This window comes from Capra hircus, chromosome 1 (assembly GCF_001704415.2).
Source record: "Capra hircus breed San Clemente chromosome 1, ASM170441v1, whole genome shotgun sequence".
Classification (NCBI taxonomy): domain Eukaryota; kingdom Metazoa; phylum Chordata; class Mammalia; order Artiodactyla; family Bovidae; genus Capra; species Capra hircus.
In genome coordinates, this window is record NC_030808.1 from 80,722,030 (window position 1) to 80,740,176 (window position 18,147).

Genomic DNA, 18,147 nt, shown 5'->3' on the forward strand with positions numbered 1-18,147 from the left:
TAATCGTTACCCATTTTTAAACATAGCTCCATCCTTTCTATCTCTCTTCCTCTTTCAGCCATGCACTGACTACAAGTTTCCTTCACAGATCCTCAAAATCTTTCAGCCTGCTGAGAAGAAATTGGCAATTTTCTCTCTAAAAATCCCATTGCTTGCCTACAGTTTGACACATAACTTTTTCTCTTAAATGACCCTCTTTTTTATTCCCTACACATACATACCCTCTATTTCACTTCAAGCCTCCATTCATCCATGTGCTTTTATTTTCTTATTCTTTCCCATTTCTTTTGTTCTTTGTGAATTGCTTTGATTTTCTTTGTCTTCAGATTCCTGCCTTCATACACTTTGTGTCTCCCAAGTACTTTGGAATAACTTTCAGGGGTGAATTCTCATGCTTACAGTTTCACAAAGCAGATGGTGGGGGAGGGGTATATGCAGCACAGTGGATAGACGAGGCCCGGGGGTGTCTCAGGGGACCAAGCTTGGGGTCCCATGCGTGACTCAGCATGTTGGGCTAGAAGGACCTCCACTCAGGTTCCTGAGAGACCTCAAGGCTAACCTCTGCCCCAGCAAGCTTAACTTTTCTACCCGCCAAGGTCCCCTAGTGAAAGAATAACTTTCCCCAAGCTATGTCTACAAACAAATGCATCTTTTAAATAATAACAACCTGTGAGGCCCTGTCTGTGGGAAATGTGTTATTTCTCTTAGACTTTTTAGAACATTGAAAAGAACTCATGATCTTCATCTCCACACTCAGCACATTCAGGGAGCTTGGATGAAAAGCATTCAATCTTTTCCAGCTTCTACCACTGGGTTATGAAACAGAATATTACATACACATATGTCTCCTTGGCTTTAGTGGACTAGTCTGGTTATCTGTCTTAGTGAGGTCATAAACATGCTGATCCTAGTATTCTACAGAAGAGGAATTAAGAAAAGAGAAGAAATGACTCAGGAAGGATATATAATCTAACAAAGGACCAGTGAAATACTGTGTACACATACACATTACATGCAAGTCCATTGGAATCCACAAATTAATAGCAGCAGCCACTTTACTAAGCACTCACCTTGCAACAAGCTCTATATCCTGGCACTTTCCTACACTGGCTTGTTTAATCCTCATAACAACTCTGCATGGTGTGCATTATGTACACAAGGAAACTAAGTCTCCTTAAGATAAGTACTCCAAGATCAGATGAGTTCCAAGCCCATGTGCCCCAAGCACAGCTCTCCCTGTCGAATCTACCTCTGCTTTTCCCCTCAGGTGTATATCAGCTGAGTTGGTGGTATGGCTCCCCTTCAGGACTTGGCCTATCTATTAGGCAAAGACTCATCTTATTCACCCTGTATCCCCAATACCTGAAATGAAATCATTGCTCTCTAGTTTTTGATTGCACAATTTCAACCAAAGTGTGAAAAAAAATCCCATAATGAATGTGAACACTAACAGATTACTACTTGACAAGACTCAAGTGATACCTTTGTGTTGGACGTCCCCAAAGTAAAAGGGACCCACTTTGCTCCGTCTTTAAGACAGAATGGGCTTGCAGCCTGGCACTCAGGCCTTCTTCTAACCATCGGGTGAGTGGGAAGACCTCCCACACCCATCTTTGAGCTGTTGCTGGGACCTTTGAAAGCAACTGAGGGTCTGGGACAACTGTGAACCCAGGACAGGAAATGCCAGAGTTCTCCCACCTCTTTCCCACCAAGGAGAGTGAAGACAGTGAGTGGGCAGAGCCCACATGGCAGCAAGGGTACAGGGCTGCTCGGGGGTCAGAGGAAGTGACTCCAAAAGGCAGAAGAAGGCGTCTCCACCCTGAGCCCACTCTGGTGGCCCAGAAGTCTACCTGCCCTGAGCCTTGCCAGCCCCTATAGCTATCAGCCCTGTTCTGTCTGCAGGCGAGTCTGACCCTTCAGAAAGCCCCATCCACCCCAGGTTGGTCTGAGCGCCCCAGACAGACCGCAGACCTATTAAACTGCATCCAGAGCAAGAATGCCTCAACACACTAGGTTGTTTTTTTCTTTCCTTTTTTTTTTTTTTTAACTTGGGGAGGGTGGAGCAGTGGATAGGAAATAGCTTTGCCCTCTATCCAAATCTGAGGCAACCCACCACTGTGAGCTCTGAGAAACAGCAGTTTTGTTTTGGAAACTGGCACCCAGGGCAGGCTTGCTCCTGGAAATGAATTTGGTTCTCCCCTCAGCTGCAGTGTTCTACTTCCAGCCTCCCTGCCAACACCCCCTTCCAGCTGCCCCTCTCAAAGGCACCATTGTGCCTGCCTGGCACAGCAACAGAGGAGGGCTGAAGAGGAAGCAAACATTTTCTGCCCATGGGATGTTCTTAAGCAGGTTGTGTGTACATGGCTTCAATGCTGCATTCCTGGAGCCCACACAGACCCGCCAAAACACCATCGTCCCCGTCACAGATGGCAGGCACTTTCCAGTCTAACTGGCCTGCCACCGCTCCCCGTCAGAGAAGGCAGGGCAGGCAGCTAGATGGACACGGGCAGCAAGAGGGGGACCACGATGCCACTTTATCAGCACAGCATTGTAGCCTGCCAAAGCAAGGCTGAGCAGAGACTGAATCTCTGAACTGGAAAGGGATTTGGTCCCGTGTACCACTCAACAAAAAGATCCATTCTGGCACATTCTGATAAGTACACATCTAGCCTTTTCCTGAATACTCCAAGGAAAGGAAGCTTACTACTTTGCCAGAAACCTGTCCATTGCTGGAAATCGCTTTCAGAAAGTTTTCTTCCCAATGTTGAACAAGGATGAACGTCCCTTTCATTGCCATATCCTTCCCTCATCAGCCCTCAGCACAGTTCTTGGAACAAAATAGGTGCACAATAAGTGTTTGTGGGATGCATGACTGAATTCCCCATCCTTTGGGCCTGTTCCACTCTCTGGGAGCATACAGAACATACCTTCCTGCTCCTCCACATGACTACCCTTCATAGGGGTGCAATCTATCTTCCATGTCTCCTGTTAATCTTCACTGAGCTAAATATCCCCAGTTCCTTTTATGGCTCGATGTATAGGTCCCTGACTATCCTGACCTGCCTTCTCTTGATAGAATCCATTTTTTCCAGTCTCCTTAAAATGAAGAATCAAATCCCTTATATTTTATATATCCTTCCCAAAAGTAATCTCATAGGTAACAAAGCATGAAATTAACAGGTTTCAGGTACATGCTCCATAAGCTAGACTGTCTTTTTGATCTCGTCATTTGCATCTTCGCAGGAAACCTGTAAGTTCATGAAGCCCACCACAAACCTGATTAAAATGGGAAACGTCACTAAGTGAGTGTTTCCTCATCTGTAAAAAAAAAAAAAAAAAAGATACAAACACCAAACTTGCAGGGCTCTAAGGATTAGACATAAAATATATGAAGTGCCTGGTTCATAAGAATTACTCAATAAATGATTATCTATCAATATTATCACATAACATGTATATATTAGTATCTAACTGCCCACAACAGATCTTAGATTCTAAAATGAATGAAATAAATAAATTAAAACAGTTCCTCTGGATTGCAGGGGAAGCCACTCCAGCTACATGCCAGGCTAAATTTTTTTAATGTAGATATTAGTGGACTGTCTCTCTAGTAATGTTGTCACCTCTCATCAACCCCACTCAATTTCTTTCCTTTTCTTCCCTCAGGACCCACATCAGATTATGGACACTAAAAACATTCTCCCTAGTTCTTCTCTAGGGGAAAAAGACAGCATGGTTGCCCTGATTGCTCTTCTTTCACTCTCAATAAATTTCTCTGTTCTGGCCATAGGCCCTACAGATATGCAGATGTCTACTGCCTTCTCAGTGGTGTGCTGAGGCCAGCTTGCCTGCTGGCACATCTCTCCTTAGCTCTGCCTTTAGGGATGTCATGTTGGTAGCTTCAGATTGGCCATTGTGGGAGAATTTACACCATGAAACACCACAATCACAGCTTTTTTTTTTATCCTGGAGATCCTGTTAAACATTTAGCAGCACACCACTGCCTCTAGCACTGACTGGAGAGATCCCTTGAGGACCCATTTCCACTCCTTCCCCAGGGTCTAGCACTGAGTAAGTAGGGCCCCATCATTCTTGTCTTCTGTCTCTTAACATTTCTCTCACATACATCGTGCCCCATGTGTCCTATGCTTACTACTAGCTGTTAGATATAGGTTTCTCTTAGCTGTGATCAGAGGACCACTTCTTGAAGTCTTGGATTAAGCTTCCAGATTTCTCCCTAATATGGATACTCAATCCACTTTCACTGGTCAATATATTCATCCTGGGAAGTTGTAGAAACTCATCTGGAAGGAAAGACCCTTTGCCAGGTTTCTTTAACACCTTGGTTTTCATTTGGGGATCTCTCCACAAATGAATTCTTCCAGTTTAAAAAAGTTATGTTGGACTTCGGAAATGGGTAATACATGCCAGAACTATGGAGAACACAGAGCCAGGTAGCATGTGGTCCCTCCCCTCTGGGAGCTTAACATCTCCTGGGGACAGGTACATATGCCTGATGCATGGCAGAATACGTATTAAATATACAACAGAAAAAGCAAGGAAAATTCAGAGGAGGGGAAGATCAGCTTCTATCTAGAGCAGTTGCCTCTATAGGAAAGGCCTCATAGGAGGAGTTTAGTTTTTGAAAGGGTAGGATTTTCACAGGCATAAAAGAGCTGCATGGCAGTTCAGACAGTGAGTACAACAGAAAAAGCAAGTAGGCCCAACTCTGTGACCCACATATATGGCCCTAGTTAAGCCCTAGCTCTTGCAAGAGACAGCTGTGTGATCTAGGAAAGTTACTTACCAACTCTAGGGCTAATTGTTCTCATCATGGTGATAAGATATTAACAAACCAAATGTTCCATCTGGCTTTGCCATTCTAAGATTCTGTGCGTTGGCCCTCTTTCAGCTGCTAAAATTCCTCTTTACAAAGTCACTCCTGACCCCTTAGTTGCCAGACTACATGACCAAAGGTCTGATTCCAGATCTGCTCACTCCTGATTAGCTATGTGACGTTGGACCATTCCTTTTACCTCCTTAACCTCCATTTTTCTCATCTATAAAATGAGGTAATTAGACTGAATGATCTCTCAAAACACTTCAGATCTTTGATTCCGTGAGAACACAGATGCAGAGACGAGAGAGAGAGATCCTTTTATGGCATTTGTAGACTTAGACGAAGAGTGTAGAAAGGCTGCTAGGGTGTCCACAAGGATATCCTACCACTGAGGGACCGTGATATGGGTCCAGACAAGGATCGTCATCCACTGACTGTGCTGTGCTAAGTCGCTTCAGTCATGTCCAACTCTGCCACCCTATGGACTATATAGCCTGCCAGGCTCCTCTGTCCATGGGATTCTCCAAGCAAGAATACTGGAGTGGGTTGTCGTGCCCTCCTCTACCCACTGATCAAGAACTCTAGAACGAAAGATTCAAGCTGACAACACCTGAACCCACTAACTAACATGAACATCACCAAAAAGTGAGACCAGCAAATTATGTGCCTGTTGATGAGATGCAATAGAAACTACGTTGATAGAGTAATCTTGCTAAAACGTCCATCCTGAATTTGATCAGCCCTGCAGATAGGCTGGAATATGTTTAAAAGATACCTCAGAGGTGCAATAGGCAAAATCCAAAATCTGGAAACGCTACACAGCCTTCTGTCTCAAAGTGTGGTCCACCACACCCAGCATCATTATCACCAGATAATGATGCAGACATGCAGTCTCAGGCCACCTCAGATGTCCTGAATCAAAATCTGCATTTAAATCATCCTGAAGTGATTTGTATGCACATTAAAGTTTGAGAAGCACTGCTGTATGGGACAAAAGACCCATTTCCCCCAGTAAATATTACAAGGCAAGGAAAAAAAAAAAGAACAAGGAGTTTATAGATCAGAAGAAACCTAAAAGACATATCAGCCAAGTTCAACCTGTAGACCTTTCAGACAAACCAGTTATTTTTTTAAATGAGACTCTTGAGGAAATTTGAACAACTACTGGGTATTTATCAATATTAAAAAATTATTGTTACATTTAAAAAGTGATCAGAGAATTGGGGTAATTCCTTTTTAAGAATCTTATCATTTAAAGATACGTAAAGAATCTGCCTGCAATGCAGGAGACCCAGGTTCAATCCTTGGGTCAGGAAGATCCCTTGGAGAAAGGAATAGCAATCCACTCTAGTATTCTTGCCTAGAGAATTCCATGGACAGAGAAGCCTGACAGGCCACAGTCCATGGGGTCTCAAAGAGCTGGACATGACTGAGCAGTTTACTTTTAGAAGTATTTGTAGATGACATGATAGAATATCTGAGATTTGCTATAAAATAATAGTTCAACATGGTGGTGGGGAAAATGAACTGAGTTAGAGTTCAAACAAGATTAGCCATGAGTTGCTAACTGCTGAAGCTTAGATTTGGGATTCATGGGATTTATTATTTTATTGTCCTGTATATTTGAAAATATCCCTAATAAAAATTTGCTTGTTTTAAGTCCAAGAAGGAGTTATCAAAGATGAGAGCGTCCATCAAGAGAAGGCAGTGATGGGGAACCCAAGATAGAAAATGTCAAGCAGAAAGGGGACAAATGCCCCCAGAGCCATGGGGGGTGAGGGTTGTTCCACCTTATAATCCACCTGGAAGAGGTCATTCCAGACAGTGAACACTGCCAGATGGCAGGGAGGATGAAACCAAACACTTGAGTTCTAAACTGGAGAAAATCAGTGCAATCGGTGGCACCTTGAATCGAGGTTAGAAGACGAGAGAATTTCCTAGTTGCTATAAACTGAAACAGGTCATCAAATAAATTATGGGATCTCCTTCTCTAAGGACCTTCAAAAATAGGATCCACAAGGCTAAAATGGAGGCGGCCTCATTCCCCATCCGCCGCCTTTTTCAGGTCACCGAGGCCGCCAGGCACCCGGGGCGCGGAAAAGCCCAGAGCCCGGACAGGGAAGCACCAGTGCCCTCTCACGTCCTCGGCTCTGTCCCTCTGAGGCAGCACGGTGAACTTGGCAGGTCCTAGCTGTGCCCAAAATTATGAGATGGGTGGAAGGGGATGGGAGGATGGGAATGAATAGGACTACCCACTGACTCTCCACCGTCCCTCGGCTCAGAAACTAGAACTTGAGATTGTCTTCGCCAGGGGTCACGAAGTTTGAACTCGCCGACAGCTGCGGGCCGGCACAGTGGGGCCTGGAGCAGGCGGGTGCTGGCGGCTCCGGGCCCGCGCTCCGGCAGATTCCTGAACGTCTTCCAGGCGGCCAGGAGCCGGGCTGGGCCGGGCTGCACCCACCCACCCCATGCGCCGGCAGCGCCGGTGCCTCAGACCCGTGTCCGGCACCTCACCGCCCTCGCCGGCTGGGAGTACGGCTCGGGGCGTGTGCGTGCATGCTGCCGGGGGGCTGGGGACAAGAACTGTCTCTGTTTCAACCCATACCCGGCTGTAACTACTTGGGTTTCACTGCACGCAGCCTCGACTCGGAGGCGAGCCTGCCGGCCCAAAGCTAGGTTAGGGATGGCCAACGGTGCGCGCAGGGACTGCCGCCCTCCCAGCACTCTCCCCAGGAGCCCCCCTCTCCCCTCCCCCGTGGGAGCAGGGGGAGGGGCCCCATGACGTCATGGAACTGCTGGAGGATTTAGCTCAGGAACCCGCAGGGGGCTATGTACCATTTAAGCCTCCAGTGTACTTCTCTCCACGGCTCCACGTTTCCAAATCCAGCACGCCAGCTTTCCACCTTTCCCGAGCCCTAAGCAGCCCTGGGGTTCTGAAAGAAATCAGTGTGTGGTGTCTAGGCCAAGAAGCGTGGAGAATGGGCATGCAGGTATGGTCTGGCAAGGCTCCCACTAGCATGAGTTGGGCCAAAAGGCCATTAAAATGCTTCTAGCAAGGCCTCAGACAGTGGGAGAATGATTTCAGGCTGAAAAATGCCTCATAGCACAGGTATTATTATTATCATTAACAGTAATAACAGTGCAGACAATTATGGAATGCTACTGCCTTCCAGAGACCAATCAAACTCTTTAAGTAGATGCAATTTCCCTACCCCCACCCCATTTTACAGATGACAGATTAAAGCTGGAAGAGTTAAGGAACCAAGGAGGATCCAGGATCATACAGCTGGCAAGTGACAGAGCCAAGATTTAAACCCATATCTGTCTCCAAGCTCAGGCATGCTCCTTCCAAGACAAGGCACTGCCTCTCAGTTTTCAAATAGGTGCATTCCGAAGGTGGGGGCATCTATAGCCAGCAGTCCCCGAGCTCCCCCCACCTCCTCCACTCTCCCCAGTCCACCTATGACTCAATGAGATAGTGGGGGAGGGGACATCCTATCATAAAGCAAAGTGAGGACTGTTTGCTCTTCCAGAGAGGTTAATAGCTTACCAAGTTAATAACTAACACTCTGAGCTTGTTATGACCAGAGGTGGACGGGATAGGGCACACTTAAAACGGCAGTTGGAAGAAAGGGGACATTGTGGAATACTAGGTACCAAGGACTGAGCTGTGCAACTAGTTTACTTAAAAAAAAAAAAAACACACCAAGCTGGCACAGAGGCAAGTATAATACTGATACCAACACTGGCGTGCTGGGCGCTCCTCTTAGTATCTATAAGGCAGAGCAGTGGTGGGAGATTTCAGTTATTCAAACAGCTGGAAGTTTAATTTTGTAATAAGTCTAGCATCAGCAAAAGTCCCACGTTGCTGCACTGACTTTCATCTCCAAAGTAGAATCTGGCATCTGACTTGCCTAGGTTTGCAACTGAGCTCTGCCAGCCTGTAGAGTGGAAGTTTGTGTAGCCTTACACTAGCACCCTAACCTCTCTGAGACTCTCACTTGGAGGTACCAATAATTCCTCCCTCATGGTGTTCATGTATGCATCCCAAGAGATGTAAGGGCAGGACCAGGACAGTGCACAAGGAAGCTCTCATCAGATAACTGCTAATATTATTATTAATATTATTAATATTAATAATAATATTATTAATATTATTAATAACTGGTAATATTATTATTACCTCTAGAAGGGAGGAGGGATTTTGGCCAACATTGATTAAACTGAGCTCATGCAGAAGTAACTACAACCAAAAGAAAGAGTGTCTGAGTGGTCTAGGAGGAAATAAGGGTGCAAGAATTCAGTGCTGGGCACTGGGTTGAACAAAGATAATTTCAAGAGAGTTTGGTGAAAAGTCTGATCCAGTGGGATTCTAGCCCAAGTCCCTAAATAAGAATATGTGTTTAAAGGACAAAAAGATGAAAAACATCCCAAAGTAAATTTCTTAACAGTTCATTAATTCTTTCAGGAAGAAAGCAGCAAAAAGTTTTTAATTAAAAAAACAATAATAATCACCATGACAGCAACAAGGAGGTCTGGGTTGAGTCCATGCTTTTGGAGGGTTGTACACATACTCATAGGGGCTTCCCTGGTGGCTCAGCGATAAAGAATCTGCCTGCTATGCAGGAGACGAGAGTTTCATCTCTGGGTGGAGAAGATCCCCTGGAGAAGGGAATGGCAGTCCATTCCAGTATTCTTGTCCATGGGAAATCCCATGGACAGAGGAGCCTGCCAGGCTACAGTCCATGGGATCACAAAAGTAGGACATGACTTAGCCACTAAAGCACCACCATCAGACATACTCGCAGATAAGGTGTGAGTATGCACCCAAGTGTGAATATACAAAGGCAACTCAGACCTGGGATCCTGGCTTTGGAGAAGCTGAAGGCCAAGCAGAATCTTAGACAGTGTTTGAAGCAAAAAAGAACATGGAAAGCATACCTCATTAGGATTTTGCCATTCCAAGAGAGCTTTTTTATCTTTTCCAGAGGGAGAGAGAGTAGCTTTAACAAAAAAATAGAAGAATAGATGATAAAGGTGGGTATCAGAACCCAAGATTGATCAATAGAGAACGAATTGACCTTGGAAAGCATACACATTTAAATTGAAGTTGCTGGACAAACCTATATAGATGTCGTTTGGTGACCACTTCGACAAATCTACAAAGCAGAGTAGGTTCCAGCCAATGAGAGGCAAGCAAACAAATGTCCCAGTTTTTTAAAAATTAGGGATACATTCTGGAAGGCACAGACTGACAAACTTTATCCCAATCCCTGGGAAAATTCTGGAATCAAGTATTAACTAAGTATTTGCCCTTTACAGACATTTTTGGCTTTATATGAGTTCTCTTATTCCCTTTCTGATAGAGGTCGTAAGGTGGTCATTTAGGAAATATTATTTGATCTCAGCACAATGTCTTATGTTTCAGTGGAAAGAGCACAAATTTGAGGTCTGCAGACCGGGATACTAGCCCAGCTCCGCAATTATGAGCTGGGTGACCTTAACCTCTCTGGCCTCATTGATGAAAGATAGGACGTGTTCTCTTAGGTCCCTGTCATCTCTAAGTTCCATGATTCCCCACTGTAATGAAAAGTGGGCTAGGTGACAGTCATACACAGAGAATGCATCCCTAATAAGGCAACCATACCCCAAGGACCATTTAATGTACAATATCTGGTGTGTTTAACTGACCAAGGAAAGGGCTTGTTCCCTGTTTTGCCCATTATATACATGTATTAAAGACAGTCTCCAAATGAGAAGAGAGCCATGGCATACGGTCATAGAATGAAGATTTAATATAAACTAGATGGACTGGAGGAAGCTTGGGCTGAAAGCCAGATGAAATAAGTGTAAAACCCTATGTCTAAGTTATTTAAAAATACGTACACGAGTTCAGGATGAAGACGAGCAGGCCGAGAAGTAGATGATGGAATCAGGATCTGAGTGCCTGAGATGACCTCCCATTCAAGGTGAAGTGATTCAGCCATCATGTAGCTGTTCACAAAAGAGCTAATGCAACTTTGATCATACATGACAGTAAGGATATTGATCATGGCGGACATATTGAGCCCGTACATGGGCTCCCCATATTCTCATTTCTGGGCCATGATAGTACTGGGGGGTTCTAGCCCCAGGAAGGGCTGATGCCTTTGCCACTTGTGCCAGCAGACCCTGCCACAGGTGGTGTTTTTAGTTCCAGGACCTCATAGAGTAGGAGAGTAACAAACCATAGTGTGTGTAGATCAGGGCAAGTCCACAGGAGGGGCCAGAGGGCTGAGAGCACTCACCCAGTGGAGGCACAACTAGATGGTGGTGTGAGAGAGAGGAGAGAGAGAGGAGAGGCTAAGACTGAGGCTCCACGGCCTGCCGTCAATCCACGAACTTCTGTTTATAAGTTGTGCAACTTGGGCAAGTTTCCCCAAATGTAAAATGAGGGTAATCTTAGTAACTAATTTATAAGATTATTATAAATCTATAATAAGATTTATAATAAGTAACTAATCTATAAGATTATTATAAAGTAACTAATTGGTAAGATTATTAACTAATTTATAAGATTATTATCATACCTATTATGAAGGCAATAACGGAGATGTGTATAAAAGCTTACTGGTCAATGGCAACGTTTTAGTACATATACATGGTGATGAAGTGTACATATCATCATGTACCTGGTGGGCGCTCCCATGGAGGAGGAAGGAGGCTCATTCTGACTTCAGAAGGGAGAAAAGGACCAATGGGTGGAAGCAGGAAGGAACAGAAGGAGCAGGTCAACATTAAAAGACCTGTCAAATAATCAGAACTTCCTAATAAAGAAAGGAATTCCTGGTCACAAGAGAAGCCTACTCTATTCCGTTTTGTAGCTGGGGAAACAAGTCATGGGGATGATGAGATACCATAAATTAGGAGCTGCAAAGAAATCAGGATGCCCAGATGAATGGCAACAAGCCTTACCTTTGTATTCTTCCTCTTTTGAGAAATCTCTATAAGTTTGGATTTGTAGGTAACCTCAAAGAGAGATTTTTGTTGCATGCTTCTAATTTTTTTCCTACCTCATAATAAGCAAGATAAAGAGGGCTTTGTAGTCCAGTTCCCCAACTTTGAATCCCTGCTCTGTTATTTATCAACTGTGCAATCTTGGACAACTTAGCTTACCTCTCTGGGTAGTGTTCTCTTCTGTAAATGAAGTAAACTACCTCCAGTTCTGAAGAACAAGGATCAGAGCTAATATATTTCTTGCTGTGTTGGTGAGCACTATGCCAAGGTAGGCTGACTTCTATTAGATACCTGAGACAGAGAGAGTCAAGCCTTCTGGCCTTTTGTACCTGGCGGGATGCGGGTGGTGGAGACTGGATAAAGAAACTCTGCTACATCAGCAAGCACATATGCCAAAACTGCACTTAGGATAGAGATACAGGAGACAGAAAAAGTCTGAAAGCCGGCCAGATCTTAAAGTCTTATACTTCTCACAAGAGGGATTAAATAAGAAGGGGTAAGTTGAAACTCTCCTGTCATTTGTTCGAATCTGGACTCCATGTCCCACCATATCTTCACAGTGGTGCAGGAGAGACAGGATTGATGATAATGAAGTTAGACTGGAGCTCAGTTTGCAGTTGTCTTCTGAACCAGCCCTTCTAAATCTGTACATCAGTGGTCCCCAACATTTTTGGCACCAAGGACCAGTTTTGTGGAAGACAGTTTTTCCACAGAGGAAGGAGTGGCTTCAGGATGATTCAAGCGCATTACATTCATTGGGTACTTTATTTCTGTTATTATTACTTCAGCTCCACCTCAGATCATTAAGCATTAGATCCTAGAGGTTGGGGACCCCTGCTAGAGATGGTTCCTGAAGCTTTGTACTATACCCTCAGAGCTGACAAGAACTCACCTCCCTCATCTCACTGCAGTGGATAAGGCATTAGACCTGAGCAACTTTAGCCGAGATTCAGCTTCTGACAGAGGCTGGCTGGTGGCTAAGGGCCTGTCTCATTCTTGATGAGAGCCCCCACCACACTCACTGCACCTTAAGTTGGGATACAATGAGGACATTAACAGATGACCTTTTTTTCTCTGTCCCCCAGTGTGACGGGGTTGGCGTGGACCTGAGCAGCATCTTCCTCGAAGGCATTGCTATTCTCAACATTCCCAGCATGTATGGTGGCACCAATCTCTGGGGAGAAACCAAGAAGAACCGGGCTGTGATCCGGGAAAGCAGGAAGGTCATCACTGACCCCAAGGAACTGAAATTCTGTGTCCAAGGTAAGCCAGGCATGAGAAAAATAGTGCTGGGTCAGTGCCCCAGTGGGAGCCATATTTAGGTGGGTCTGTGAGCAAACCGTATTAGGGTCTACAGCAGGCTCTAGAAGGTTCTGCAGCTTTACAAGAACCCAGCGATACACTGACTCATCCCTGATGCGTCATCATTTATAACCTAATTGAGAAGAGAAAATGTATAGTAAGGGATCGATCCCTAAATGGCAGTCAGTAATCAAACCTTGAAACTCCATGAGGTTAGGAGTCAAATGCTACTTGTGTCAGGATTACCAGTCCTTCAGTAACTAAATCCAGTAGTCCGTTCTCAACCTTGATCTTGCTTCATCTGTCAGCAGCATTTGACCCTAACTGATCACTCCTTCCAGGACTCCACACCTCCCTGGTTTCCCTTCTTCCCACTGGTTACTTCTTGTTAGTCTCTTTTGCTGATTCCTCATCTTCTTTCTAACCTCTTGATGCTGGAGGGTCCCTAGGCAGGGCCCTCAACCCTCTCCTCCCTGTCTGCTCTCACTCCCTTGATGACCTCATTGAGTAGTGAGACTTTATTTAAGTACCACGTGAGGGCGAGTGATTCAGCAAGTCCAAAACTGAACTCCAGCGTCCCTCCCTCAAACCTTCTCCACCCACAGCCTTCTCCATCTCAGTTGACGATAACTCCAACCTGCCCATTGCTTAAGCCAAAACACTTGGCAGCATCCTCGATTCCCTTTTATCTCACATTTCATATCCAACCCATCAGAAAATCTGTTAGCTCTACTTTTTAAAAACATCTAAGATTCACCCACTTCTCACCACTGCGTTCCTACCACCTTGGTCTGAGCCACCATCCTCTGTCCCCTGGATTCCTGCACATCCTCCCAGCTGAATTCCCTGCTTGTACCCCCACCCTCTACAGTCTGTTCTCACCACCTCATCAGAATGCCCATGGGCAAATATGTCTGACTGTGCCACTCTTCTCTAAATTCTGCAGTGGCTAAGATTAAAATCTAAAGGTCTTCACGTGGCCTCGAGGACCCTAAATGGTCTGGCCTCTCATTAGGTCTAGATGTCTTCTTTTACTCCCCCTCAGCTCCCTCTGCCTCTGCCACCCTGGCACCTCTAACATGGCAGGCCGCCTCCATGAGTCGACTCTTCTTTCTGCCTGGAACAACTTGGTAGTGTGCCTTAGAGGCCATCAGGTAGGCCATCCTACCCACCAGGATACAAAACATAGGTCTCTGAGAATGCCCTTAAAATTACTTTCAGCCCTACGCCTTACTAGCCATTTCCACCAATGCACTGAATGGGACTCAAAGTTCCTGGCATCTCTGACTCCTCTGTGGATTGGACAAACAGGCCTCACTCACCCCCCAGGGATCCCCAGTGGACTTGGTGACCAGGGGCTGGAGGAGAAGCCGTATGTGAGGAGGGCTGTGGCAAAGATTCCCCCAGTGAGGAGGCAGGAGAATGGATTCAGATCCAAGTGCTGGCATTCACCTACTTCTTGGCACCTCGCGTTTCTTTGCTGTAAACCCCACATCTGATGTAGAAGTTTTGATAACTGAATGGATGGAATTGACCATTGGTTTCTAAACCACACCTGTCTATAGCAAATGAAGTCCTGGGCCCCAGCCCAGATCTCCCTAATCAATCTCTGGGTTGGTTCCTGGGACTTTGAACCTCCCCAGACGATCTGATGGGCTGCCAGGTTTGAGAAACACTGACACGGACAAGCGTCCAGGAATCGGAGTCTGGGCTCTTTGATGTCTGAGGCTGTTGGTCCTAAGACTGGATGCGATCCCACCAGTAGAAGGAAACAAAACTTGGCTGACCATCCAAGAAAGTGGTTACTGGCTTATTTCAGACCTACCTGTTAGACAATCAGATTGTCATATTCCAAGGTCATCAAGAGGCGTCACCGTCACACCTGTCCTTTTTAAGAGAGAACTGGGGAATTTTTTTTTTTTTCTCTGCTGCCCTCTTAAGTCCCTTTTCCTTCACACAGTAAACTTTTCAATTTGTATAAATTATTAAACTGAGTAATGTGTTCCTCCTTCCTCCCTTGGCAGGGGAAGTTGTGGGTACTAGCAGAGGGTGGGGGAAGCATTGCAGGTTGTAGAAAGTTCCTGCAAACTTTCCCACCCTGGAGCTTTCATCCCAGCCCCCACTCTGTCATCTCAGCAGAACAGAATCAGGGCAGGATCCCACCACCCATATCAGGCAGAGACTTGGGGACACCCTTGCTGAGGATGTGTTCTGGTTAGAACTCAAAGACAACTGTCAGTTCCTTACACGTCTTACCATTTATCTTCCCCTTCTTCAAGCAAGAATAATATCTGCTGATCGCTCATGACCATCATGTACAGGAACTCTCTTCCTCAAATCCCCCTTTCTCACCCCAAGAATATGCTTTCGGAGCTAAAAATGAAGCTACTTCCTGTTCTTTAGATGAGGACATGAGCTGATCAGAGCAGAGGCTGAAGAGGGAGCCTTGGCTTCTTAGCTTTGCAGAGAACCAACCAACAGTGAGCTCTCTTAAAGGGCTATAATCTCCTTTAAGGCGAATTCATGTTGATGTATGGCAAAACCAATACAATATTGTAAAGTAATTAACCTCCAATTAAAATAAATAAATTTTTTAAAAAAGATGAGCTGTTACTGAGGAAAAGCTAAGGAGGTGACCCATTTTAGTGGAAAAGCACTGGCCTGGTGTCGAGAATTCTGGGTTCCTGTGCAGTCTCTGCCTCTCGCTAGTGTGTGACGCTGGGCAGGTTCACTCACCTTCTTGGGTTTCAGTTTTCATTATTTGTAACACAGGCAAATCTGACAGTTGTACGGGTTCCCGTAGCGCACAGGTTCCTTACAGAGCTGCAGAATTATGGCATGGCCAGGTTTTGGTCCAATGGATTCCTTGAACGGAATTATATGGCAGGTTTCTTTTTCCAGTGTGTTTTGTCTCACACCTTACAGGCCAGTGGCTGAGAAAGTAGGGATCTCTCTCTCTGCACCGTTCATCATTTGCTGGGATTTGTTACTCTTTGGCAATTTTAGTCAGGGAGGAGACAGGAGAAATTAGTGGGAGGAAAGGGGTTTATCACAGGAAATGTTAAAGGAAATGACAACAGAAAAGGTTAGTGTCAAATCTCATCATGGATCAGTCTTTCTTCTAGGAAAAGCAATCCAAAAAAGATCAATCAGGATTAACATGGGGATGTCCCTGGTGGTCCGGTGGTTAAGATTCTGTGTTTCCAGTGCGGGGGTTTCAGGTTTGATCCCTGGTTGGGGAACTAAGATCACACATGCCATGCAGTGTAGCCCCCCCAAAAATGTTTTTTAATTAAAAAAAAAAAAAAAAGATTAGCATGGAATGAGTTCTATACAACCATTGGCTGATTAGAAAGCAAGAAGTGGTCCTGGGAAAAGCACCAAGCTTGAAGTTGAATGACCTAGGTTTAAATTTAGGCTTTATACTTTATAATCTTATAAACCTTGGAAAGTCACCCAACCTTTCTGAGTCTCAGCTTCCTTATCTGTAAAATTGGCATAATAACATCTAGCTTATTATCCTGATGGATGTCAGAGTACCTGGAAGATAGTATAACCTCAAGCTGTAAGAAAATTTTCTCCTCATCTTTCTGTTTTAAATTGGTACTAACAGCCAAATTTCTGATTTTGAAGTTCTTATCTCTAGCCTTGCCGCCTACCCATATTGTCACTAAGAAACAGTAGAGATCCTGCCAAACTCCAGCCGCCCCTTTGCCCTAGCACATTAAACTCATACCATCAATTGTACCTACTGCCTCTTTTCTAGACCTTTCAAGGATGGAGGCTAGATGATTTTAATTTTTGTATCCCCAGTGCCTGACCCAATAGAGTTAGTCAAAAGAAAAAAAAAAAAGTTGTTGGATAATTGAGCAGTCCACAGCATTCATCCTTTTTAGTTTTTGTAATACCAATAAGAATAGTGACAGATAGTATTTTGTAGTTAGTTTTGCATATATTGACTTAATCTAGTCCTAACCAGAAACCCATGAGTGAGGGTATACCCACTCCCTACCATGTCACTATTTCATAGTTGGGAAAAACAGAGTCCCAGAGAAGTGGCAGGACTTACACAATTTATGTCCAGTGGTTGCAGCAGAACCAAGTTCATGATTCCTAGCCTGGCCCCAAGTGGGTAGTGTCCACCTAGAACATTTATTTGAGAACCTACTATGTGCACTGCACAAGCCGAGATACTCAGGAAACAGGAAGTATTTATGATCCAATCCAAACAAACACTTGGTTGAAATTCTGCTCCTCCTGCAAGACCTACCGCAAGGGCCATCTGCTTCCTGGAGCCTATAGTGGCACCCCTGGAAGTGAATCTGGCCTCTGAGTTCCTAGAGCACTTAATTTTGCCTTTTGTCTTGACAGCACACTGGTTATAGGTGGCCTTTTCTCGTAGGCATGTGTATCCTCATCTTATCTTTCTCTTGCCAGCACCTGGAAAATAGGGAGCATGTGTTCTTCACCTTTGTGTCCCCTTCAAAGACTAACATTCTACCTGGCCCATTTCTATAGAAATGCTTGTCAGAAGGAGGTAGAGAGAGAGAAAGGAATTTTGCCTTTGGTCTGTGAGCACAGTGGGCAGTAGATTCTGGAGCTGGACAGGAACAGACCCTCCGTGAAAAATGTTAGAGAAAAATCGTCTTATAAACTGTTTAATGCAAGTATTTGTGAAACTGAGAATTTCATTTTATGAAACCATTAGAAACTCAGTTGGTAAGATATGCCTGAAAAAGTGAAAGTGAAGTCAGTCAGTCGTATCCGACTCTTTGCGACCCCATGGTCTGTAGCCCACCAGGCTCCTCTGTCCATGGGATTTTCCAGGCAATACTGGAGTGGGTTGCCATTTCCTTCTCCAGGGGATCTTCCCGACCCATAGCCTAGAGGACTTATAGCTGAGAGTCAGTGTAGAGTAAGAGCCTAACCATTTAACTAGAAGTTGAAAGACCTAGGCCTCCCCACCACCAGCCATGTGACGTTGGTTGAGTCATTGAACCTCTCCAAGC

At 45.0% G+C, this 18,147-nt stretch overlaps 1 protein-coding gene across 1 annotated transcript in view; it reads left to right on the forward strand.

Moving 5' to 3' along the window:
* DGKG (diacylglycerol kinase gamma) overlaps positions 1 to 18,147 on the forward strand; it is a 159,475-nt gene that overhangs the window by 107,878 nt on the left and 33,450 nt on the right. Inside the window, exon 21 of the mRNA XM_018050170.1 lies at positions 12,922 to 13,099. Coding sequence (XP_017905659.1) covers positions 12,922 to 13,099 — 178 coding nt within the window. The remainder of the gene's footprint in view (positions 1 to 12,921; positions 13,100 to 18,147) is intronic.